The sequence below is a fragment of the Polypterus senegalus genome, chromosome 2 (assembly GCF_016835505.1).
Source record: "Polypterus senegalus isolate Bchr_013 chromosome 2, ASM1683550v1, whole genome shotgun sequence".
NCBI classification, from domain to species: Eukaryota; Metazoa; Chordata; class Cladistia; order Polypteriformes; family Polypteridae; genus Polypterus; species Polypterus senegalus.
The window spans coordinates 56,737,719-56,765,101 of record NC_053155.1 but is presented as its reverse complement, the minus strand read 5'-3'; the positions used below and the strand labels follow the sequence as shown (position 1 = coordinate 56,765,101).

Genomic DNA, 27,383 nt, shown 5'->3' with positions numbered 1-27,383 from the left:
GGTGTCATAGTGCACGGCTGTACTTGGGTCCTAATCTGGGGTCCGGAGTTGATTTGCCTAGTGGTGGGTGCAGCTAACCTTCCTAACCTTCTCCTCCTCCTTTCTTTATGACCACTTTTATCACTCATTGCTTCTAGAGATAAATACAATATCTGATTTTTCAATAGCAATTGGAAGAAATGTCAATGGTAATGGAGTCTCTTGACTGGTTCCACAGTTTTATTTAAAATAATCTGGGTTTATAGCATTAGTAGTGTTCCTCAGCAAAATTCACTGAAGTGTTTTTCGCAGCAAAAATATTGTTTGTCAGTGACCTCATTCACTGACTATCTTCCTGGAAATTTGATGTGTGGTTCAGACAGATGTTTTTTTTTGTTTCCCAGCTGCCAAGGCCAGTGTGACATCACAGAGCTGTAGCATATATTTTCACATGTACACTTTGAGTGTACTCTACTTCCCATTTTATGTCATTTCCCGATCTGTTTTGTGCGTGTGATGTCTCTACTCCACGTATTTATAAAAAAAAAAAAAAAATTGCTGTATTTTTATTTTACGGGGTACATTAGCCAAGTATAATGAGAACATAATGAAAATACCTTTGTTTTTCATAGATTCTTTGTATGTTGTATCTTTACTGCTGAATTGAGCAAGTTTTGCTCCTTAATATGTAGTTCAGATGTGGTAGTGAATGACACAACCTTACCCAAGTTTACTGTTCACACTGATCCCTTGCCTTTCTGGCACTCTGGGTGTGTTAATACTCACTGTTACACAAACGTTATCTGGCGGTACTCCGAAGCTCATACAAGGAAGTGCCAGTGTGGAGCAGCACATACTGATCTTTGAATTCTGGTGGCTGGAGCCACAGTCTGTTTGCCGATCACACATTAGGTTCATTTAGGAGAAAGGGGTGTGAAACTCAAAGGTTGGATTCCACTACACACTTAGTGGCACGGACAATTACCAAAATATATTCTATAATACTGTATTATATACTTTTTTTTTTTTGGCTTATTGTGCATTGGCTATCCTAAATTGTCCCTAGTGTGTGTGTGTGTGCCCTGTGGTGGGCTGGTGCCCTGCCCGGGGATTTGTTCCTGCCTTGTGCCCTGTGTTGGCTGGGATTGACTCCAGCAGATCCCGTGACCCTGTGTTAGGATGTAGCGGGTTGGATAATGACTGACTGATAGTATGGTCTTTGTTATGGTTTGTTTGTTGTATTCCTTTTATTTGCACTTTTGCTGTTTGAGGCAGGTTAGAGCAATAGTTAGCACTGCTGCATCACAAGTCAGGTCACATTTTTAACCACCATAATCTGTCTAGCATAGTTGGTAGATGCTTCTCTAGTCCTCAGTGACATTTATAAGACAATTGTACCATTATGATCCTGTCAAAACTAGTTCAGTTCCTTCTTCCCAATTCAGTGCATTTGGCAAGTTTCACAAAGTTCTTGAACATTTCCAAGATTTTGCTGAAATCGCAGCAAAGCAAATTCAGTGGGTTTTGCAAATCACTAATTATTACTAAGGACTGATCCTTTGGGAGCAGTATAAAGCAATTTGGTCCGTGCAGATACATTGGGGCTACACTGTGATTTGCACAATATGGTAAATAGATATCACCTTTAAACAAAGGGTTTGATGGAATTCATCGAAATATAGAAAGACCTCTGGAAATTCAAATTATATAGGAGAAGTGCCAAAAATTGGATAGTACGTATTTAATAAATCTAGTTTAATCATGTGATACTGCAGAGATAAATGTTTTCTCTGTTCTTATAACAAAACTTTCACTGTGATCTTAACATTATCATTTAGAAGTGAACTTCTTATTATGATACACTGATACACATTGTTGCAGGTCTTTATCTTTGGAAAGGGAGTATGTTGGTTTACATAATGTTTTTGGTAGAGTTGTTTTATCCTTAGCTTCAATAAGCATTGCTAACAATAATGACACATTCTGAGGCTTTATATAAAATTCACTGCATAGTCTTAAAGGCCTGCAACTGCCCTGCTTTGCCATGTGTTAATGGTATCTTGAATTTCAGAGTCTGAGGTATTTATATAAGCTCTTATGCTCAGAGAGTGTCTAGATGTGGTGTGTATATATATATTTTATCAAAGAAGTCGTTGACGTGAGCCTCACCTTATTTATGGACTATAAAAGCTTTTACTATTCCTTAAATATGTTATTTGCTTATAGGCCTTTACTCCAAGTTCATAGTGATGGTGGGGAGACTTAAAGATAAATTGTTCTGTTTCTTTTGTAGACAAAAGATTACATTTCAATTGTAGAGACCTTTTCCTATAAAGAGTCCAATTTGGAATCTAGCATATTCTTGAGGAGTTCTAGAAATCTTAGTAATCTGTTTAGATGCCATTCTAGCCTGCAGTTTATTTTTACATAAACAGTATGAGCTATAAGTTGTATTTCTAGGGTCTTAATGATCTGAACTGCCAAGGGTGCTGCTCTCTAGCTGCCTGGGGGAGATAATGCCCTAACCACATTTTCTCTCCCCTTTTCCTTCCATCCAGCTGGCATCTTGGCCAGGCAAGACACCTGGCCATACACAACAATATGTTGGGCGAGATTAATTATTTTTTTATTCATTATCCTATACACTGTAAATATAAATATCAAAATAAATAAATTAAATTGAAGCTACTAAGCCATTAGGCATTAAACCATGATTGGTGTAAAGTTAGCTGGTACAGTTAGTCCTTATGAACCATTCTTTGATATTGGATTAGAATTAACTGCATATCTTCCAATAAATGTGTATTTGTGTAATATTAAAAAAAAATCAGCCCCAGTCACTTTGTCCCTTAAAATTGTATGAGCAAAATTTTGTTGTTACTGACATCCATTGAAGACTTAAACAAATAGGTGTAAGTCAGATAAAGCTACTTGTATGATGCTTTGATGTTTTTCCTTTGTTTTTTACTTTAGGAAGCACCCAGGACTTTGACAGTCAACAGGAACTCATTACTAGTTAAGTGCTTGGTACATGTATAGTGGAATAATTGGGTTACTTTTCCTTTTTAGATTCCAGACAGTGAGCTTTGGATGATTCATTATTTTTAAAATGAAGAATGAGTACAATAATGTAAATCTTTCCTTGTGAATCTGAGCACAGCTTCAAGCCGTGTTTGATGTCTCCTGATTGAAGCCTGTGCAACGATTTGTTAAAACTTCAATAGCTTCTAACATAACACTCTAGTAAAGGATTAGATAACTAATTTGCATTCTTCACCATTTTCTTATGTAAATGTTTAACACATTTATGGCTAAAATCATTATAATTCTAATATTAATTATGTGGCATGCTTCACAATAAGGATGATCCTGCGTTCTGCACAGTTTCATACATATACACTCACCTAAAGGATTATTAGGAACACCTGTTCAATTTCTCATTAATGCAATTATCTAATCAACCAATCACATGGCAGTTGCTTCAATGCATTTAGGGGTGTGGTCCTGGTCAAGACAAACTCCTGAACTCCAAACTGAATGTCAGAATGGGAAAGAAAGGTGATTTAAGCAATTTTGAGCGTGGCATGGTTGTTGGTGCCAGACGGGCCGGTCTGAGTATTTCACAATCTGCTCAGTTACTGGGATTTTCACGCACAACCATTTCTAGGGTTTACAAAGAATGGTGTGAAAAGGTAAAAAACATCCAGTATGCGGCAGTCCTGTGGGCGAAAATGCCTTGTTGATGCTAGAGGTCAGAGGAGAATGGGCCGACTGATTCAAGCTGATAGAAGAGCAACTTTGACTGAAATAACCACTCGTTACTCCCGAGGTATGCAGCAAAGCATTTGTGAAGCCACAACACGCACAACCTTGAGGCGGATGGGCTACAACAGCAGAAGACCCCACCGGGTACCACTCATCTCCACTACAAATAGGAAAAAGAGGCTACAATTTGCACAAGCTCACCAAAATTGGACAGTTGAAGACTGGAAAAAATGTTGCCTGGTCTGATGAGTCTCGATTTTTGTTGAGACATTCAAATGGTAGAGTCAGAATTTGGCGTAAACAGAATGAGAACATGGATCCATCATGCCTTGTTACCACTGTGCAGGCTGGTGGTGGTGGTATAATGGTGTGGGGGATGTTTTCCTGGCACACTTTAGGCCCCTTAGTGCCAATTGGACATCGTTTAAATGCCACGGGCTACCTGAGCATTGTTTCTGACCATGTCCATCCCTTCATGACCACCATGTACCCATCCTCTGATGGCTACTTCCAGCAGGATAATGCACCATGTCACAAAGCTCGAATCATTTCAAATTGGTTTCTTGAACATGACAATGAGTTCACTGTACTAAAATGGCAACAGTGTTGCAACAGTAGCAATAGTTTAACATTGTTACATTAAATTAACAAATGCCTGATGAATATGTAAAACAGAAAAAACTAATTCAGAAAACATGAAAGATACTTGGAATTGACTGGGCATAATTACTGGACTCCAGCTATCCAGGGCTCAAGTGATAAAAGGGGATGTGGACAAAGCTAACACCCTGACCCAGTTTTTAAACAGATTTTCCCTCCTACTGCCACCTTATTCCAATGACCAGTCTCTCCGCACATTCCCTACCATATCAGCAACTCCTACCACTTTAACTAGAATGGCTAGTGACAAGTCCACCTTTGACCATCAACATGGGCTGTCCATAACGGAACACCAAGTGAGGAGACAACCCAGGAAGCCACACACTGGAAAAGCCACAGGACCAGATGGAGTCAGTCCTCAAGTTCTTAAGGCCAGTGGTGACTAACTTTGTGGTTTCCTATGTCATCTGTTCAGTCTGTGCCTAAAGCTCCAGAAATTGCTGCTGCTGTGGAAAACATCCTTCATTGCTCCTTTTCCAAAGAGGGCAGGTGCCACTACACCTAATGACTATAGACCAGTTATACTTAGGTCGCACATCATGAAGACTTTTGAGACGCTGGTCCTGGACTATATGTGTCTTCTTGTTGTAGTCTACCTGGATCCACTGCAGTTTACCTGTCAGGCAAAGATTGGAGTTGTGGATGCAATTGTCTTTCTGCTCCACAAGGCTTATCCTCACCCTGACAAAGTGGCAGCACTGTAAGGATTATGTTTTTTGATTTCCCTAGTGCTCTCAGTACCTTCCAGCTATCCCTGTTAAGAGGAAAGCACAGAGGTATTCAGGTGAATGACCCTTATGGTGCCCTCATTAATGAACTATCTGTCTGCCAGACTGCAGTTTGTGAGGCTCAAGGACTCTGTCTCTGATATGTCTGTGTGTGTGTGTGTGTGTGTATGTATGTATATGTATGTATATATATATATATATATATATATATATATATATATATATATATATATATATATATATATATATATATATATATATATATATACACATATATTTCTCTATGTCTAATCATTTTCCTTTGATGATGATGATACCTGATAGATGTTGAAAGCTGAGGAATAAAAACAAGGTGATTCATTATGTGTCTGTCTATATACATTGCATATATGCATTTCTATAAAAAGGAACAAGACAATTAAAATATATCAAATATTTTATTAATTTTGTAATTTGTTACCCTCATGGGCATTGTGGGATATTAATCAAAACACAAATTAAGAGAGACAAATAAAAGGGCACCAGTCAAACCATTGTGATATCTCAAGTTATGGCTAAGAGATTAATATCAAGTATGGTATCACCAAGGACCTTGTGTAACTTATACAGCATACAGAAGGTTTCTTAATAAAAAGAAGGTAATATGAAATGCTGTTTTCAGTTTTTTCTTTAAGCAACACGGATTGTATATGTGAACAAAACTGTATACCAGTAAAAGGTAACTAGTGACGTTCCAACATTTTCAGTAGTGCATATGTATCAAGTGCAAACCCCGAAGTGTCATGTTGTTAATTGTGAACGGTACCCGGGCACAGACAGGCGGACATGTTGTTTTGACACCACCACACGTTTATTTACAATCTATTTACAATTATATTTGGTCACCAAGACCCCAGTTCATTGGTCACAAAGACCTAATCACGTGCACAAACCCCAAACTCCCAATGTCCTGGCCACAATGCCTTCCTTCGGGCCGCCTCCACTCTCCACTGCTTCGTCCTCCTTCCACCCGACTCCAGCCCTGAATGACGGGAGACGGCCCCTTTTATGGAGGACCCGGATGAGCCCCAGGTGTTCCCGGCAATCTTCTGGCCACGCCCCAGCGTGGCGGAAGTGTCGGCTGTCCTCCCGCTGCTCCCGGGCACCGCCCTAGTCTTCCCCAGCACTTCCTGGTGTGGCAGGAGTGCTGGGGAAACAAATCCCAAGGCATTGGGGCGCCCTGGCGGTGGCCACGGGCCCCTACAGGGAAGAGCTTCCAAGCCCTTGACCCGTGGCTCCCAAAACAACCCGGAAGGCGCACCCCACGTGATCCAGGCCGGGCTCTGACCCTCTTCCGGTCCCTCCTGGCGTCCCGGCCGGGTCATAGCCCCTGGCATCCCTGACAGTGCCCCACAGCCAGCGAAGACCACTCGTGGGTAAGAGCGACCCGTCCCGCGAGGGCAGCAGAGCTCCGAAACGGGCCCCACTCGAGGACAGCCGGGGTCCGGCCCCGCACTCCTAGCAGGGACAGGGGCGGAGACACAATCCAGACACCAACCCATGGTGCATCCCTGTGCCTCGCACAGGTTGTGCTCCCCTTTTACCGGCACCCCGGGCCTCCTTGGTGGGCACCCCCTCCGGGACCTCCACGCCCCTTTGTTCTGAGCCACTCGTTCCCCCGTTGGCTCCTCCAGCTGCGAGCGCACCTGCGCACCGACAGAGAGATCCTTCTGCAGACGGCCCGACATCAGAGGGCTGTTCCGCCACGGGGGTTCCTTCAACTCGCCCGGGTCCGCCCCTACAAAGAGAACACAGGGCAGAACCGCTGCCAAAGCACCCAGCTCGTGCCACGCACGGGCAGCGCCCTCCAACCGCACCCCGCACTTGCCTGATCGGCACCCTCTCCGCGGCTTCCGTGTCCCTCTCGACGATGGAGTCGTCGGCACCGCCCGCTCTCTCTCCGCCGGCCTCAGGGATTCCCTCTGCTCTCCCAGAGGGCAGCCAGCCACACGCTGCACCCAGCAACGCTGCTCACCTTATCGGAGGAATCGCACTCCAGCCCTTTATTCCTCCTTCACTCTGGGACGCCCTGACGGTTTGAGACTCCTTATGGAATAAAAGGCGCTCTGTCCCGCTCTGCGTCCCTATAGTGCGGCGCAAGACCGCAGCCAACTCGGGCGGAGGGCGCTAGGACCCGGGCACTTAGCAGCCCGTGTCCCTTCAGCGCCCTCACGGACTCCCCTCGCCAAGCGCATGCAGTCCGGGCGCCGCACTCCTGTCGGAGGGCTGCTTACTCGAACTGATCATTGTCTTCACAGCCTTTTCAGCAGCCCTCCCATATGCTTTACGGAGTCGGCTGTACTCACCGCCTCCGCTGTACCTCTCCGCTGGAGATTCCAGCGCCGCCCGTCCCGCTGTCGATAGTAACGTTTCAGCGCCCAGCGCCTTCTTCTCCAGTACCAGCACCTCAGCCCGAGGGCACATAGCACCTGTAACACGCTGCCCGGCGGGCTGAAGGGACGCCCAGCTCCGCCAAAGCAGCCGCAAAGACAGGAAGTTAACCGACGCTGAGCCTACCTGACTGTCGGCCTCCGACGCCGCCACTTCCTGTGGGCCTTCTCCTCCGCCCAATCGGGTCTCCCCTGCCCGTGATGGACATTCCCTGGTCCCGCCTTTCTACAGTCATCGGCGGGCACGCAAGACACACCGCCCCATCGCGTGCCTGTCAGGGGAGGGACTTCCGTCCGGCCATCTTGGCTCCCTTTCTGCGGCGGCGACGTGCTTGCCGGCAGCCTTGCTGTTGCCAGCGCCTCGAGCTGCAGCGTCTCCTCCTTCGCAGCCCTCGCTGCCGCTGTGCTGCCGGAGCCCGCAAACCAGCATGCGCCGCCACTGACGCGGATCCTGGAGGTCCCTGCCTGGAAAACAAAACACGCCCGCCCCCAAGGGCCGCTGCCGATAGGCAGGGAACTCACCTCCCAGGTCCCGCCATACCGAGGAAACGCCCTCGGCGTGGCCTCTCCGACGCCATGCCGCCCCGGCGCCTCCAGCAACGGCGCTGCTGGAGACCGCTGCACTCTTCCAATGCACGCCGCCCGCCCGCTTCAGGGAATAACGGCCCTCCTGCGGACCCCTGGCGGTCCGTGGGGTTCTTTACCCAGCGGGGCTGTGTGCACGCAGCCCGATGTATGGGTGGGGTCCCCTGCTGCACCGGGCCGCCCACAACAAATTTTTATGAACAGGTCTCCGCCTTGAAACAGGCGGAGCATCCTGCCGACTACGCCAGATGTGAACGGTACCCGGGCACAGACAGGCGGACATGTTGTTTTGACACCACCACACGTTTATTTACAATCTATTTACAATTATATTTGGTCACCAAGACCCCAGTTCATTGGTCACAAAGACCTAATCACGTGCACAAACCCCAAACTCCCAATGTCCTGGCCACAATGCCTTCTTCGGCCGCCTCCACTCTCCACTGCTTCGTCCTCCTTCCACCCGACTCCAGCCCTGAATGACGGGAGACGGCCCCTTTTATGGAGGACCCGGATGAGCCCCAGGTGTTCCCGGCAATCTTCTGGCCACGCCCCAGCGTGGCGGAAGTGTCGGCTGTCCTCCCGGCTGCTCCCCGGGCACCGTCCTAAGTCTTCCCCCCAGCACTTCCTGGTGTGGCAGGAGTGCTGGGGAAACAAATCCCAAGGCATTGGGGCGCCTCCTGGCGGTGGCCACGGGCCCCTACAGGGAAGAGCTTCCAAGCCCTTGACCCGTGGCTCCCAAAGCAACCCGGAAGGCGCACCCCACGTGATCCAGGCCGGGCTCTGACCCTCTTCCGGTCCCTCCTGGCGTCCCGGCCGGGTCATAGCCCCTGGCATCCCTGACATAATATACCCACTTATTTTATAGGTTTTCAGATGGGACGGCAAGATCATCTCACTGAGTTCACACTGATCTGTATCGATTCATCTGGGGAACAAATGGAAAGAGGAGGAGAAAATGTCAGAGTTGGCATAGTTCACAAGGAGAAAAAAGAGAGGTCAGAAACCTTTTATAAAGCATCTGTCTGTCTAGGAGATCCACATATTGTTGAAATTTGTTTTCTATTAGATTTTGTTAGTGTCATGTGTAAATTTCCTGTTACATACTCAAAATATTTTTTTTCATTTTTTTTTGTCATTAGAACTCTTACTTCAGTAGATACATTTTTGAATTTGTCTTTCTCAGGTATAGAGGGACAGATATTGTTTCTTCATAAATTAAAAAAAGAATCCTTATTTATTCAATGTAAAATATACTTGCATTTCTTCAAGAAAAATATTTAACTTTACTGACATTTGATGTTTCCTCTGTGCTGTGCTTACTTTTAATTTTAGTCACATAAAGCCTTCCATACTGGACAATAATGATGGTTCATACTGCATTACACTCACGCCACAGGAAGTGGGTACCTATACAGTGTCCGTGTGTGTTAAAGGCCAGCATGTACAGGTAAACCATGTTTCAGAGATTTTTCTTTTTTCTTCATTTGACAATTCCTCTCTCTAAGCCAATAACTGCACACTTTTTTTATTTATTTATTTATGCTTCACTGCTGACTATTTCATAGCTACAGTGTAAATGCTAATTCTGGGGTATGGATTAACTTAGTTGAATTGTTTTTTTCTGTTTTACTATTCTGAGCATGATATAATGAACTTATGTTAAAGTTATAAAAACGTATATTTTGTGGTGACATTTAATCTAAGGGAAACCTTTTTTATTTTTAAAAGATGTCACTTTACAGCATTTTTAACAACTTTTCAGACAGGGCATTAAGCTAGCAGTCCTTATATAAAATTCTTGGACATGGCTTAGAATTTTATATGGCCTAAATTTAACACACATGACATTACTTGGGTTTAGCAAATGTTTTTTATGGACTCTATTCTCTAACTATTGGAGCCGCATTTAGCTAGATGTGGCTCAGATACATCCTAACATGACTGACAGATGTTTTTGTTTTCCTCTTTTACAGGCTGTGCTTCATGGATAAGGGGTAACAAATTCAAATCAAATTAGACAGACTGTAATATAAATAAAAGTATTGAAAACAGCTCCTCGATAAGTTAACATAACACTTTGTTTTACACTCAATGGAAAGAGTAATCAATACAACTAGCCTTTAGCCTGCTAACTCAGTGACAGACAGCTGCAAAATAACCTGCTGTATGAAGGGATGCAGAAAATACCTCCCAGTATTTATAGTATAAGGTGATCATGATAGACAGCACAGTTCAACATTCTTCATATAATGGAAGTTTGTGAAATTGCAACAGTGAAATTAGAGCCATTTGGGCATGTCACGATACCAGAATTTTTGTGTTCCAATACCAGTGAAATTTTGTCATACTCAATACCTTTTGCTTCCACAAAACAGAAATTCCATTCAGTGAACAACATTGTGTCTTTATCTGTAATACAATACAAAAAGTGAAAAATAACAGTAACAGCAACTGTAAAATACTGGTATATCAATCAAGTAACTGCAGAACTATCATTTAAGTACACAATTACATTTTTTTTTGTATTTGGTACACTATATAAATCTTGACATTCATTAATTTCAAAATATAATGCAAGGCTTCAATTATAGTGTGTGGCAGGGATGGGAATCCCCCTAGTGTAAATATGAATCGGTGGTTTATAATCTTGGGGAGATTTCAGCATAGGATTTATAAAGAATGATATACAGTTAGGTCCAAAAATATTTGGTCAGAGACAACTTTTTTCTCATTTACGTTCTGTACATTACCACAATGAATTATAAATGAAACAACTCAGATGCAGTTGAAGTGCAGACTTTCAGCTTTAATTTAGTGGGTTAAACAAAAAGATTGCATAAAAATGTGAGGGAACTAAAGCATTTTTTAACACAATTCCTTCATTTCAGGGGCTCAAAAGTAATTGGACAAATTAAATAACTGGAAATAAAATGTTCATTTCTAATACTTGGTTGAAAACCCTTTGCTGGCAATGACAGCCTGAAGTCTTGAACTCATGGACATCACCAGATGCTGGGTTTCCTCCTTTTTAATGCTCTGCCAGGCCTTTACTGCAGCGGCTTTCAGTTGCTGTTTGTTTGTGGGCCTTTCTGTCTGAAGTTTAGTCTTCAACAAGTGAAATGCATGCTCAGTTGGGTTAAGATCAGGTGACTGACTTGGCCATTCAAGAATTTTCCACTTCTTTGCTTTAATAAACTCCTGGGTTGCTTTGGCTGTATGTTTTGGGTCATTGTCCATCTGTATCATGAAACGCCGGCCAATCAATTTGACTGCATTTAGCTGGATTTGAGCAGACAGTATGTCTCTGAACACCTCAGAATTGATTCGGCTGCTTCTGTCCTGTGTCACTTCATCAATAAACACTAGTGTTCCAGTGCCACTGGCAGCCATGCACACCCAAGCCATCACACTGCCTCAACTGTGTTTTACAGATGATGTGGTATGCTTTGGATAATGAGCTGTTCCACGTCCTCTCCATACTTTTTTCTTGCCATCATTCTGGTAGAGGTTGATCTTGGTTTCATCTGTCCAAAGAATGTTTTTCCAGAACTGTGCTGGCTTTTTTAGATGTTCTTTAGCAAAGTCCAATCTAGCCTTTCTATTCTTGAGGCTTATGAGTGGCTTGCACCTTGCAGTGCACCCTCTGTATTTACTTTCATGCAGTCTCCTCTTTATGGTAGACTTGGATATCGATCGCTACCCCTGGAGAGTGTTGTTCACTTGGTTGGCTGTTGTGAAGGGGTTTCTCTTCACCATGGAAATGATTCTGCGATCATCCACCACTGTTGTCTTCCGTGGACATGCAGGTCTTTTTGCATTGCTGAGTTCACCAATGCTTGCTTTCTTTCTCAGGATGTACCAAACTGTAGATTTTGCCACTTGTAATATTGTAGCAATTTCTCAGATGGGTTTTTTCTGTTTTTGCAGCTTAAGGATGGCATCTTTCACCTGCATGGAGAGCTCCTTTGACCGCATGTTGTATGTTCACAGCAAAATCTTCCACATGCAAGCACCACACCTCAAATCAACTCCAGGCCTTTTATCTGCTTAACTGATAATGACATAACGACGGACTTGCCCACACCTGCCCATGAAATAGCCTTTGAGTCAATTGTCCAATTACTTTTGAGCCCCTGAAATGAAGGGATCGTGTTAAAAAATGCTTTAGTTGCCTCACATTTTTATGCAATCGTTTTGTTCAACCTACTGAATTAAAGCTGAAAGTCTGCACTTCAACTGCATCTGAGTTGTTTCATTTAAAATTCATTGTGGTAATGTACAGAACCAAAATGAGAAAAAAGTTGTCTCTGTCCAAATATTTATGGACCTAACTGTATCATGAACTACCTGATTTATCTTAGCATGTGCACATTGTAATTTTATTCTGACATTTTAAGTCTAGCAACTGAAAAATATTACTTAAAACCCACACTAAATATAAAAAATCAAACATTATTAAATACTGCATGTACTGTTAAATTAGTGAATTCCAAGATAATTTGGAATATTTCCATTTCAGCAAACATTTGTAACAATAGGCTTTTAAAGTCTGGTTGTCAGAGGACCAGTGTGTTAGGTTTGTACGTATGCTATTGCAAGATTCATATATATATATTTGTATCATTAGCTAGTAAAAATATTATTAAAGTGTAATTATTACTAAAGTGTAATATTTAAAGGATGACTCAAATAATTAAAATTTTAAATGTGACAAACTCATGATGCTTCAATTTTCTAGATCTGACCCTCATTTTTTTTACATTTGCTCCAACTGTAGAACTTCCTCTGTAAAATCATACTTGTCTGTTATAATCCATCATTTTAGAACTCCTGTTAAACAGCCTTTTTTGTTGTTTTCAAGGTTTCTTGCATGAGTGATTAGACTGTATTTTTTATGCCTGTGTACAAATCCAGAATTAGAAAATTAATTATTTCCCTATTCTCAATAAATTTAAAACTGTGAGAGAGCATTACTTTATTCAACGTAGAATTCAAATATATTTTTTGTACTTATAGGTTATACTAAAGAACATCAGTTTGCCAAAATCTAAAATAATTAAACACATTCAGTGTTAGCAGATTAATATTTACCAATAAAGTATGCTGTTATACTTCTCCCGCTAACTGCATGATTCTCTGTTTACATGTCTCTTTCAACACAGTACATGTTGTATTAATAAGGAGATGTACCATGTCATTGAAAGCATTGAAACACTAAATATATATTTGTTGTTATTAATGAAAGCAACTGATGCCATCACTGGTGTAGAGAAGCCAAATAATCACTTTGTTTCAATCTTGCCTTGGTGTTTACTTGCCTCAACTGCTGTTAGCACTGCCAGTCCTCCCACATCCCACAGTACTGTATGTGTAACTGTGGATGCATGTGATCTGTAGAGGTGATCATTACAGTCAGAATAAATGTGAAGCCTCAGTTCATTTATCTGGACTCTATAGGACACTATTTAAAAGTGGTTAGTCTTATTAACTTTTTATCTCCTCTTACAAATGTGTGACAATACAAGTTAAACAATTTTAGTTCATCTGACTGGGAACATTATTTCACTCTGAAAGCCTGCACAAACCTGTTTCTTAACTAATTCCACAATGGGATAAAAGTGGCATTACCATCAGCCTGCGTGTGTGTTTTCACTTTTTTCTTTTAAATAACAAGTATGACTCCTGCACTTGCACCCATGAAATTCTCCTGTGCAAACACAAAACATTTCCAAACATAACTTCTGCTATTTTTCTTTTTAACGTGAGTTGATGTGGTGCTGTAGCATCACCACCATGAGACATTTTCATATGTAGCTTTTACTCATGTATTATTGTAACTTCCAGAGTAATTTATCTACTTGCAGTCACACATGTGAGCAGTACCAACTTTCTCAGTAGTAACAAGTACTATAAATAAGCTGGTGCTGTTATGTTTTCAGAACTTTTTAATATTGAGTTAGAACTGAAGCATCTGTTCTTATGACATCCCTAGTACCATATTTGATTATGTGTGATAGCGTGTAATGGCAGTGCACCATCTGTAGCAGCAGGTAATCTGGCAAAGTGATTCATGCTTAAATCATCAGAAAAGTGAATGACCTCTAAATAGATATTTGGAATCTCTGGTCTACGTCTGCCTACAACTGGTCTAGCCTCAGTTGCAAGACACTTCTGGGCTAGGCAGCCTCCCACCGCCCCCTTTTTGAACTGTGCTATTCTATACTTGTCATGGTAATATTTAGTTTGAGTGCAGAAATAAGGAAAACAGTGAATCTAATTAAATGATTGCTTAAATTAAAAGTGGATATCAGCTTCTGATTAAGCAGGTGCTTAGAATGAAAATACCTACTCACTATAGTTCTGCAGAGGCTGGAGAATAACTTGTGAAACCATTCTGATATTTTTGCTGCAGTACCTTTTTTGTCCATACTGTGGCAACAGTGACACAGCAAGTTCGATAATTAAGTACAACATTTGACTCCGCTTTTTTATCTGTGTATTATTGTCCTGTGACTGAAATCCAATTTGAGATATGTTCTAATCTTTCCAGGGTGTTGTCTGAATAGGCAACTGTCTAATAAAATATACAGTGTATGGGTAAATAGATTGTCATACTGTAACAATCTTAATGAAATTCAGTGTCCAGAGTTTGAATTCCACGTACACTCTCCACATTTGTACAGGGGTTTTCCAGGCAATAAACTGGTGTGCTGTAGATGGCTAATTCCTATCCTGCACCAGTGTTGCTTTTATTTTATCATAATTTATCCATACACTGTATAAGAGCTTGTTTTAACAATATATTTTCTCTCTAGTAAGACTGTGCAAGACACAAACATGATGAAAATAATATCTGAAAACCAAACAATTTTTCTTTATAATTCTGTTATAGGGATCTCCATTTAACTTGGTCGTAAGAAGTAAAATTCGCAGACACAAAGGTGTGTTCCATTGCTGCACTTTCTGCTCCAGTGGGGGTCAAAAAGATGCACGTTGTGGATGTGGTGGGACAATGCCAGGTAAGATTAGTATAGTTGAACATAAATTCACAAGGTTACTTAGGTGGAATTATTTATGCTACAGTCAGAATTCTCAAATTTCACATTTTTTGAGGTATCTTTTTATGACAAAGAACAGTCCCGAAAATGTTGTGTGGCTAATTTGCAAGGGTACCTACAAGAAGTAGTATCATGTATTATATAATGCATTTGCCATTCAAGCATGCTGTTATAATGCACCTCACATATAGATTGTTTGGATTGTAGAGGACGGATTTAGTAATAATAATACAATTCTTTTCCACATGATGAGTTCCAGACTGTATTAAATATATGTTGTGGGGTGGGGGTGGGATGGAGTAGTAAGTTGGGATGTTTCATGCATGAGCACCAGCTCAACAAACACAAAGCTACTGTGCTATATTGTCTGTCTTTGTACAAAGCAAAGTGAAATACGAACATTTCCTGTTTTGATGACACATGTATACTATGGTATTTTGTCAGTTATTTGCTCTTGGATAACGAGCAAGTGAAGCTTGGTGGTCTTATTTACCATGACTGTTTCAAACTGGTTGTTTTGTTTGCAGGGTCATTGTTATCACTTATGTGTGAGTGTGGAAGTACAGTAGGTGTTAGTTTATCGTGTGAGGGTCTGACATAATATCCAGTCTGATTTGTACCTTGCCCCGATAACACATGTGTAGACTTACGAGCCTGTAAAGAGTAAAGATTGCTCATAAAATATATGAATGATGAATTTAAGACTACCGCATCATCACCTGGATTTTACTGAGGCACTCTTATTTCCTTTCACATTCAATAGACATTCAACTTAAGTTGATTGGAAGCTGCAGATTAATGTGTTAAGAAGGGAGTGTGGAATTGAGAGTGTCGCTGTGTTAGACTGGTATTCAGGTTTGTTTCTTGTCCTGTCTAATGCTGGCAGAATATGCTTTTGCACCCAACATTTGACTAATATAAACCTCTCAGGAACAACATATAAAAGCAAGTATGTTATTAATTTCAATAATAAATACCAAAAGAATTATATTATTTTTGTTATCTGAAGAGCAACAACACTTGCAAAGTTAGATAAACCTTTATTTGTCCCCAGGGGAAATTTAGCTTTTTACAGAAGCTCATTAATAAGTATATATAGTGACAACTCTAGAGGGCGTCGCCTCTACTCCTCCCTTCGCAAGCTCTGTCCTCCACCTCCGGCTCCCAGAACAGAGTCATGCGGCACTTTTTATATTGTGTTCCCTGATGATCTTCCTGCAGCACTTCCTGGTGTGGCGGAAATGCTGCATGGGCACCCGGAAGCACTCCAGGTGCGCCCGGATTCTCTTCTGACAGCACTTCCTAGTGTGGCGGAAGTACTGAAGTCCATGGCCCCTAATCGCCCAAGCGCCCTCTCGTGTCCCGGGGGAAGTATTGCATCTCTCCTGGTCTTGTCATCCTCCAAGGGTCCCAGCTAGGCAAGAGCCACAGTCATCCTCCATAATATATGGAGCAGACATGGTCACTTCACTCAAGGGGGGAGCAGACATGCTCACTTCACTCAGAGAGCCAGAGTTGGGTGGAAGAGGATAAAGCTTGCCAGAGGAGTGGCGCACATATCTATATCATGGTCTGATCACAAAAATGACCAGAAAGGAAGAAATTTTAAAAGAAAAATGTCTGACTTGGTAGTCACAGTGAGGCATTATGCAGACATATTGCTGTTTTTGTAAAGGAGTCCTAGTAGCATTTCTTCACACACACCTTCTGAATAATTAATTGGCTGAAGGTAGTCAGTGTTAGTGTGTCAGAGAGAGGATGTGCAGCATTGTTTATAATGGCACTGTTTTGTCTAATTCTCTCTTTCGCTACTACCTCAAGGGGGTCCAGAGTGAGTCCCATAACTGGACCTACGTCTTTAATTAGCTTGTGGATTCGGTGGGCCTCCCTTGTAGTGATATTACCGGCCCAGCACACCATAGTGCAGAAAATCACTTTGACCAACACAGAGTTGTAGTTGTAGAAGATGTGAAGGATGTCTTTACCCAAATTAATGGAGCATAGATTCCTAAGAAGAAAGAGCCTGCTCTGCCCTTTCTTAAATAGTCCTTTGGTGTTGGTTACAAGACCACTCCAACCTGTCACTGATGTGGAACCCTAAGCATTTGTAGGAGTCCATCACCTCTACATCCACTCCTTAAATAGTGACCAAATATAGAGTCTCTTTATTGTGGCAAAAGTCAAACACGACAACATCTGTGGTATTCTCCCCCACCCTATTTGCTTTATATATTAACTGATGAGCATGCAGATCTACCTTATTTTTGCACAGCAACTCCCTTCTGACAAGTTTCTTAGATAAATAAGTGAAGTTAAAAAAACATTTCTGGTGTTGTTTTTGAGCTTTTGGCTGTAATTTTGAAGAGGATGAACTATTCCTAAAGCTTGAATACCTGCTATAAATTCAGAGACATCTTAAGTATACAGTCAAACATTGGAGAATTTTTCTGTATACGTAAGTGGCTTTTCCTACTTTAGCCCCTTTGAACCTCTTTGATATCCTGAATAATAATGCATAAATCAAGCAGTTTTTAACTAATATAGTTTAAAGCATCAGTAATTATAATCTAATGCAAAACACCCATATACAGTAAGTTTTGTCATTGTAAATAGTAAATTTGAAATAGTAATTATATGTCAGCTTGCTTTACCTGCTAATTTACAGCATTTCAGTCTGAAGTGACATCACTTGTACTGGTTCTGTGTCTTTGTGTCACGTGGTTTGCTCAAGTCTAACTTATAAGGATTGAAGTGGTACAATTTAGTTTATTGAGCAGTTGTTTCCACAGTGTAAAACACTTCTTAAATAGAAGTTGAATACTGAAGTGCAAGATGGTTATTTTGAAAAGACTTGCAGAATACTTAAATTTACTTAAAGTGAACTGAATATGATTCCATCCTGTAGTCCATTTTAGAATTGTCCTTTCTTGTAATCACTATGCACCATCAAATGAAAAACTGCTTAAAAAAGCATAAACTAGTCCAAAAAAATGCAGGTTTGGTAAATTATTATTACTAAGTCAAGCCCATGTGTGTGTCTGTTTTCATTCATCCTGTGATGTACTGGTGCCCTGTCCAGGGATTGTTTCTGCCTTGCACTTGATGTTTGCTGGGATAGGCTCCAGCTTCACCACAACCCTGCTTGGCATAAGTAGGTTTGACGATGGATGGATTTGCAAACTTTTATATTTTAATAGATTCATTATACATGTACTCGCATCCTGTATTACAAACGTGACATATGCGAAAATATACAGTATAACAGTCCTGTGCATATTTCAATGTAAAATAACATCAGATGCTTATGCATGTTAGCTTTGTCTACTCGCCGGATGTTTTATATCATTTTATTTAAAATATTCAGCATCATTTCTTCTACATGTTCCTTTACTAGATTTCTAATATGTCAATTCTTGTGATTTGTATTCAAGAAAAAACAAATAATTATTACTAGCAAAATATATTGGTGTCTAGTGAATTTTATTAATATTGTAGTACTCTGAGGAAACAATCAAAAAGAAGTGAAAAATGTGTCAAAAGAACAGTTTTACCTCTTATGTAATTAAAGTCATTGAGAGTAAGTGTAATTTACTGTAGGATGTTATCCTAAATGTCTTTTAATATTTGTAGCACCAAACGCCTTTGCTTGAGTTCCATTATGGCTGACCTTTTCTAGGCACGTGCTCCAGTTAGTACATCTTTCATCTTATCTGAATTGAACAGACTTTCACACAGCAGACATACTATAGCGGCTATGAGTTTGGTTTAGTTTTTTTTTTTTTTTCTTCAGCCTTTCTATATTCATGTCTCTAAGCTTAAAGAGATTTTTAACATTGCTGTTATGTACACACCCAGCACACACACATGCTTGCATGGCATCCAATTGTTACATTGTTTTTTAACTTGCTTTATCCACATAATGGAATTATGAAATAATAGCGGGTGGAGGAGGTGTGATTAGGGATCAATACAAAAATCATTCATCACTCAAAAACAGTAGTATCTACTTTGATAAAAATGTGTATTGGCATTGGTTTATGAAACTTATAATATAGGCTTTGTGGAGTTTCAGGAAATTTATATTGAAAGTTGTAATGGAAGGGCCCACACTATAGAAATCACACATTACACATTATGCCCCAACTGACCAAAGTTTATAAAGCATCAAAAATTTAATCATGTATAGGGATTCAATTGAGGGAACACCACAAAAGCTGGTATTTTTGCCTAGCTTGCTGTACATACCATGTCAGTGATTCAGTTATTCAAAATTCTATGCTGTTTGTTAATGTGGGAATAGGCCTATATTTGTTAAACCACTATAAATCAGGAAGTAGAAAGTAGTGTTCATGATTCTAAAATAGCAAAGAGTTACCACAATTATGGAAACCAATCATACCTAAAAAGAACAAATTCTTCACTCATGCGAGCAAATTAATAGTGAGCAGAGAGTTAATGTGTTTGATAGATAGGACACTCGCATTTCAGTTCAGCAATGACAAAAGGGTCAACATCTAAAAACACATAAATATTTATTTTCTTATCTTAAACCATCATACAAACAGACCCAGTCAACACCAGTTACTTTGGCCAGTACTGTACCATCGGACACTGGTTTACAGCCGACTGAGTTGAGGCTATTCTTGCTTACATCCAAGGGCCATTTGTTTATTACGTACTTGAGACATCGCTGCCAGCTATCAAATGATACACTCTGCATAGCAGCAATGACTGAAGCAGTGGTGGAACAGCAGAGGCAGCAGCCTCTTGACTGTGTTCCTTCCTGTACTGCTGCTGCAACCAACAAATGGCGACAAACTAGCAGTAAGTAAAAACAATAGTATCATTGTGCTCACAAAGTTCTAGTCTTTAGGGCACTGATTGGCCATGCCACACGGCACTTTTTTGGAGTCATATTTCACGCAGCTGGCACATCATTTTTCCTTTTTTTGCAAAGGATTCACACTTTTTTCTACCATCAAAAAGAAACACCTTGTAAATAACAGTAAAACTTCAGTTAGGGGGCCCTGTGAAATAATATGATTTCTGACTCTTGGATAGCTTTTAACACTAGAATTACCAGAGCCTACGAAAACACTCATAATTCCGTCCCACCTTAAATTGCTTCTTAAATATCTTCACACCTCTCCGCCAGCGTCCTTTGTCCTCTAAATGTGCTGATAAAGAGAATATATAGCACCGAAGATACTACTCTTTACCATTCTCTCCTCTGCATGTCCTGGAGTACAAAAGAAACAGCATACAGCAACATGCGGGGACTGGCAGGAACACTCAAAAAAACTGAATAAAAAGAAAATCAAGTGACAGTGAGATACGAAGAAGGCAGCTTCGCCAGCGTTTGCGTGTCAGAACCCGGTTGGGTGGGGGGTTAGTATGCATCGTGGTACACTGCAGAGCTATAGCGCGTCTTTAGTGAAAACAGCCGTGTCAGATGGGGTTGTATGGATTGATTCTGAACGCGACTGAGAGAATGAAAAGTGAATTGGAAAAAAACAAAAAAAAAAAAACCAAACCAACCTTTATAAGGATCATAAATTACACCGGCTGTTACAGACTGAAAATAGTAAGACTAAGAGCAGTTTACTTCTCAAAACGGAGTGGTGCAGGATCGAACTCGAGACCTTTTGATTCCAAGGCGAGAACTGATTCTATTGAACCATGGAGGCAGTTATAATAAATGACTGTCAATGTCGCATGTTAAGGCGGCTTTTTGTTTCTGCGGTTATATTTTTGAATAAAAGCGCAATTGTGTTATATTTGTACCTTTTGTGAAAATGTTTCTTTGATATTTGGACTTCAGGCTTCATACATTATATAGTTTATGCCTACATTTTGTCATCTACTACTAGAATATAAAAAACGTTTCTGTTTTAGTAATATGTTGACACAGATTACTTAGAAACGGAACAGACATGAAATGCGTGTGTTCCAAATAACAATCTATTATTTCCACTCTAAAACTCCACTTCACTCCCAGATACTCAATCAAGGCATGAGCTGAGAGAAGTTCGTGCACGTTCTAAATTGGTGGGGGGATGGAATAGCCGGCTGCTCCTAGCTTCTCTTTATCAGCACATTTAGAGGACAAAGGACGCTGGCAGAGAGGTGTGAAGCGATTTAAGGTGGGACGGAATTACGAGTTTTTTTCGTAGGCTCTGGTAATTCTAGTGTTGAGGTTTGTTTTGATCAGCAGTGCTCCACATGATTAATTCTTATGCATTCAGCACATTTGGCTGCCTTTGCAAGGACAATGCAAGCCCAATCCTTCAAATTAGCTCATCTTCCTAACTTGAAAAAGTTTATCTGTTAAGTTGATTTTATACATATTTGTCTTTGTCTTTTATACATTTTTAAAGATCAATTTTTAATACATACAGTGTGTACTGTATTATACAGTCATATTAATGTTATAGACCAAAGGATTTCTACTGCCTCAGCTAAGCAGAGTAAAGGTTTAATCGTGTAATATGTTGTCTATTTTAAATTGTTACTTTTCAATTTTCTGGATGATTACCTGCTCTCTAACAGTTGTTTTTATTTATGCCTATATAAGCTTAGGAATTTATTTGTCTTGTCAGATTTGATCATGAAGAATGAAGAGTTTACTTGCTATTCTTCAATATCTGTTGAAATAAAAGAAAAAATATATGAACCTTTTGCAGTGTGACTTCAGAATATTTGTTTAAAAAGAAATCCACAACACATGAAACTGTTGATTTTATTTAAATTCTTTAATTGTAAATTGTTCCCTTATTTCTTTTCTTATCAAAATGGTTTCTTGTTGCTTCTGATTTAATAGTCCCTGTCCCATCTGTCTGTTCTCATTACATTTCCACGCACTAACAAACAGTAGTTTTACGTGCATTTGTGTTGGAGGTCACAAATGGTATTTTTAATCAACTCAGGAGTTAAAGCATTCACAAATAATGAAATGATCCCTAACCTGATACCTTTTCAGTTTCCAGCAATCTGGTACTTGTCTGGGCTTCAAGCCATTTTTTTCATTTACTTGCATTTCATCCTGGGGATGATATATACTGTATTTCCAAAGAAAATCAATATTGGCTTAATGGAAGGGTATCCCTGCTTACCCATTAGTGCCAAGAAATGTTAATTAGTCATGGTCATTGAGTTTTGGAACTCATTTTGCACCATCATAGGGAACCTCCTTTTCAGCAGCACTGATAGTTAAAGGTTAACATTTAATTAGCTAGGCTAAATAAAACGTTTAATAATTTGTGCAGTATCAAGTAATAGAGTATACAGTAGCCTTCTCAAATGTTATAGTGGATATTATATTTTTCTTGCAAAAACTGCCAAAACTGCTAGGTGGCCCTTTGGCATTTATTGATGTTGCTAACACTTGCTCAGTCACTTAGCATTTCATTATGCATCTGGTGCTACTTCTTTTCCAGTTTCTAGGTTTATGGCAGCTGCCATCTTTTAATAAGCTCTGTTTGTCCAAGTGTCTTCAAAATAAATCCAATTCCAAAGTGCTTCACAACCACCTGTTTCTTAAGAGTGCAATCAGAGGCTAAAAGTTGCATTATATTCTGGAATTAAAGAATTAAGAAAATAAATATTTAAGCATTTTTATTTGAATGCCAGTATTATCTTTTAAATACTTTTTGTTGAAATGGAATATTGTAATTTCTATATTAAATGCTGACACATTGCCTGTAAGTTTCATTAGGTTTTAATACCTTGTTAATTGTAATATTTATTATTGTGTTCAATATGAAATGTACGTTATAAATCGGCGCATTCTCAACATTCTAAAACTCATTTGTGTGATGAGAGCACGGCTCTTTTATTGCTTTAAAACGGAGTGATTTAGGGATGTACTCCTTAGTCGGGAGTTGCACAATCACGATCATGGAGATTACCTGTAGCTGCAGGCTTATTCTGTGCATTAATTTCTCATTATTATAGTGTGACAGGAGAAAGGAGTTTGAAAACAATGGGTGGATATGAGCTTTTTTCTATTTGTTCACATAACAACTCAGTCTTGATGCAACTTATATACTTGTCCTTGTGCTCTTAATAGCATCACTCTTGTGCCCCTTCCAGAAATCTGCTATTATGGTGGATGTTACCTGCATAACCTTGCTGACCCACAGCTGTTATAAGCTAATAGTGGCTGGTCCCATTTGGAAAAGTCCCTGTTTGGGTCACATCACCATTTCCATTAAAAATTACATTGTATTGTTTTTTTTTTTGTTTGTTTTTTTAAGAATAATCATCAGTTTAATAAAATGAATAAGTAAGCTGACAATAAAGAATAAAAAAACTATACGTGAAAAGGAAGTTTCAATTTAAAAAAAAAAAGGTTCCTCCATATAAATATAGACTAAAACTGTAGCTACAATGATGATGGTCAGACTTTGAGTAACAAAACATAAATGTTAATGTTGGGAATGCAAGCTGCATATTCAACAGACATTAATTCCTTGAAGGTACACTGTTTTGCATACCCAAGATGAACTTTTTAATCTGTTATTTTAATGAAACCAAAACATAAAAAAGCATATGTGAAGTAAACTAGTTTATGACAATCCTACAGTGATAAGTTAGTGTCTTTTTTTCTTTCTTGTAACAAACGCATCATGCACAATAAATTCACCCCCAGCAGTTTAATGGGAGTCGCGGGATGAAACAATGAAATAAGTTGCTGCAGAATTCTATTAGTAAAAATGCAGCATGCTGTAAATCTGTTGTGAATATTGTGTAGAGTTAATCTACAGGACCAAAAGATTGTAACAACTTGGTACCTGAAAGAGAACCATGTGTCACTGAAGATATCAAGAAATGGGAGTGGAGCACCATGAAGATCAACCTATAGAGGAAAGAAGCAGTCATCTGCCTAGCAATCAAATGGCTGTCCGGATGTGCACATTTTTTACGACATAAATTTAGAAAAATGTTAAACGCTGCCTGGGAAAGGATGATGGATTTTTATTATTTACATAATTTTGTAGCAGTAGTGGCAGATGGTTTTCAGACAGTAGCCTGCTGTTAAATTTTCTTCATGGTGGCCTGAAGACATCTTGGGTAATTATTAGAAAAGACTTCAGCCACTCCACAACTTTTTTTAAAGGAAGGCAGGCGATATAATCAAGGACCATAATCTCCCCACACAAAATACCCAAACATAGCATTTTTTAGTCACTAGTCTTAGAGTTTAAAAGCCTGGAAGTCAGTAAGCAATGTGTACTCAATAGTTTGACTAATATACATGAGCTCAAGGTGGCACAGAGTGAAGGTCTGGTTATTTTCCTGTGTGGTGTCATTAAACACCTGTCCAGTGCTTCAGTGAGCGAGGATCAGCAGGATGCCATACAGTAAGTGTTTGATTGGATCAAGTACATTGCAGTCGTACTCAGTTCATTGGTTGTTAGTGTTGATATTTATGTGCCTTGTGGAACCAGCAGCCGTCCGTGTTAATTTTATTTATTTTTCTGTTTTATTATTGGGTACATATTGTATCTAAGCACTTGGTGGCAAAGTATAGCTTCTCTGTGTTCTAATTTTGTTTTCTAAATAATAGTCCATATCCAGACAGAAATCTCCTGGGGCATATTTCCCTATTGATATTAAAATAATAAAAGTGATGAATATTGTGATTTCGGTTATGGCTGTTTTTTTGGCTTTTTGCTTCTTATCAGTAAAATCCTTCCGGTCCTACTGTAGCCCTTTTTGCTACTGCTGGCATATCAGGTTACACATGTATTCTCCCTTCTCCCACTTTATGTTTTTAACTGGACTATGCATGCTAATGCCTTTGCTACTCCAGAACTACAAGATACCTTAAATAAATGCCTTTTAAATCTCATTTTCAAAATGTTATGATGAAGTGCCATGTATAGTGCTCTCAGATTGTATAATGACCTAAATTAAAAATGGTTTAAGAGAAAAAAAATGCAAAAGTACGTTTTTTCAAATATGTTTTTAAAGTATGCTCCTCTGTCTTTATTTGTTTATGCTTGTCTCTCCTTTAGGTGGCTACCAAGGCTGTGGTCATGGGCATAAGGGCCACCCAGGAAAGAAACATTGGTCCTGTTGTGGAAATCTCATTGAAGGATCAGAGTGCACCTGGGGCATTTCTGGATTGGAGTGTGACCGTAACCACCTGAGAACTGTGGCCCTCTAAACACCTAACACGTAGCCTGTGCCATGCTGGCACTATATTACCTAAACTATTGTGGCTTGAGGAACAAGTTCTAAGTAATAACTTCTTTGAGAATCAGTGGTGTGTATGAGACCAACTCCTTAATCTGTATTAACTATAATTTAAACAAAAAAGCTTAAATGAAATATAATTAGAGCATTGACTGATGCAAATGTAACAGTATTTATATTTTAAAACAGTAGTCAAAGTCCAATTTTTAATGGAGTTATTGTTTCTAAAATCTGTTAAATTTACATTATTATTGTATTTTATATTTATTAAATTAACTGAACTTGTATAGTAATTATAAATGTGGGAGTACATTTAATTTTATGTCTTTTGCTTTGGAGTGTTTTTTGATGGTAAATGGCAATTTTAACGTCTGTTTTTACATCACAATTTTGAGCCAAGATGCCATTGTAAATCTTCACCTTCTTGTCTCACAGCTGGAAAACTGAATAAAGCAAACACGGGTGAGAGAAATAGGACTTTTTAAAAATGGGCTGCATATCTTTTGTCTTTACATTATATGTTTTCTCTTAGGAATTATTATGAATCACTTTTGAATTTGATTGTTCCTTATGTTCTGCATTCTATACTTCATACATGTTCAGGACGCATGAACATCAGGGTCTCAGATGTTCATATGTGAAGTGTGGTAACAATTCAAATTTTTTTTTTTTTTTGTAAAATGTTTAGCACACTGATATTTATGAGACTTTTTGGCTTAAGAAGATTTTTACTTTTTTCTTATAAATTCTGAGCCTCTGACTCTGTGCTAGGTGACTACAATTTAAAATTCTAACACTACTGTTGACTTTTACATTGTTTAACTTGGAGTGATATAGGGTACATTTAAAATGAATGCTGACATGTCTCCTAATGAGAACTTTGATAAAGGATAAACAGTGGTTTTCCATGAGTTTGAATACATTTCCTTACTTGTAATATCCGTTGCTGTTTTAGTTTTGATTGCACAAAGTAAAACATTGCTGCTCTTACTTAAAGAATTACCAGCTATATGTGAAATACAACTGTTATTAGCTGAGACTGCAGTCAGTACTTAGTATGCTTGTACAGACGAGTTTTGGTGAGCTTTAACATCTAGCAGTTTAGACAATTATGATAAGGGAGATGTGCGGCTAGTTTAGAACATTGTTATATCAGTTTACCTTGTGATGTGGTTAATCAGCATTTCATTCTAAAGACATCTTAGTGTGGTGTTCAGAACAAACAAAAATGTTCCATTATCTATTGTGCATGTAAGAAATGGGCAGTATTTTCTCATTTGGCTTGGGGGAGATGTGTCGGGAAAGATCATAGGAAAATTCAACTGACAGTTTCACTTCTAATATTTTAGCAAGAAAGTTACAACATTTTGGACGAAAGTGGCTAATTAGAGGTTTTTTCTTTTACATAAGCAGGGCCATTCTTTTTTTATTGTTATAAGAACAATCTAGACTAGAACTGGCCATTCAGCTCAAAGAAGCTCACCAGATCTATCCACTTATTTCATCTAAAATAACACTGGCTAGTTTTGCAAGTCCCTATAGTTCTACTGTCCATGCTAATGGTAACTTATTCAATATATCTATGGTTCTGTGTGTAAAGAAAAATTTCCTAATTTTTTGTGCAAAATATACAAACTGTGTTCCCATATTCTTGATGAACTCATTTTAAAATAAGTCTTGATCCACTGTACTAATTTCCTTCATAATTTTAAACACATGTCTAAAGCTTCTTTTGCTTAAACTGAAAGGACTCTGCTCTTTTAATTTTTACTCATAATTCATCTCCTGTAGCCCTCAAATTGGCCTAATTGATCTTTTCTGGACTTTTTCCTATGTCCTGTTTGTAGCCTGAGTATCAAACTTGTACACAGTACTCTAGGTAAGGCCACAGCAGTGCATTATAAAGCTTAAGCTTAACCTCCTTGGACTTGTACTCTACTCTATATAACCTAACATTCTGTTAGCCTATTGAATGG

At 39.5% G+C, this 27,383-nt stretch overlaps 1 protein-coding gene across 3 annotated transcripts in view; it reads left to right on the top strand.

Annotated features, from left to right (window-relative positions):
* trim45 (tripartite motif containing 45) overlaps window positions 1-27,105 on the top strand; it is a 67,642-nt gene extending 40,537 nt beyond the window's left edge. The window contains exons 3-7 of one of the 3 annotated variants that reach the window (XM_039743739.1): window positions 2,953-2,994; window positions 9,015-9,144; window positions 9,482-9,596; window positions 15,042-15,168; window positions 25,227-27,105. In XM_039743739.1, coding sequence (XP_039599673.1) covers window positions 2,953-2,994; window positions 9,015-9,144; window positions 9,482-9,596; window positions 15,042-15,168; window positions 25,227-25,378 — 566 coding nt within the window. In that variant the 3' untranslated portion in view covers window positions 25,379-27,105. Of the gene's footprint in view, window positions 1-2,952; window positions 2,995-9,014; window positions 9,145-9,481; window positions 9,597-10,122; window positions 10,836-15,041; window positions 15,169-25,226 lie in introns of those variants that run through there. The other 2 variants (XM_039743740.1, XM_039743741.1) reach the window with 2 other exon arrangements.
* Window positions 27,106-27,383: the final 278 nt, after the last annotated feature.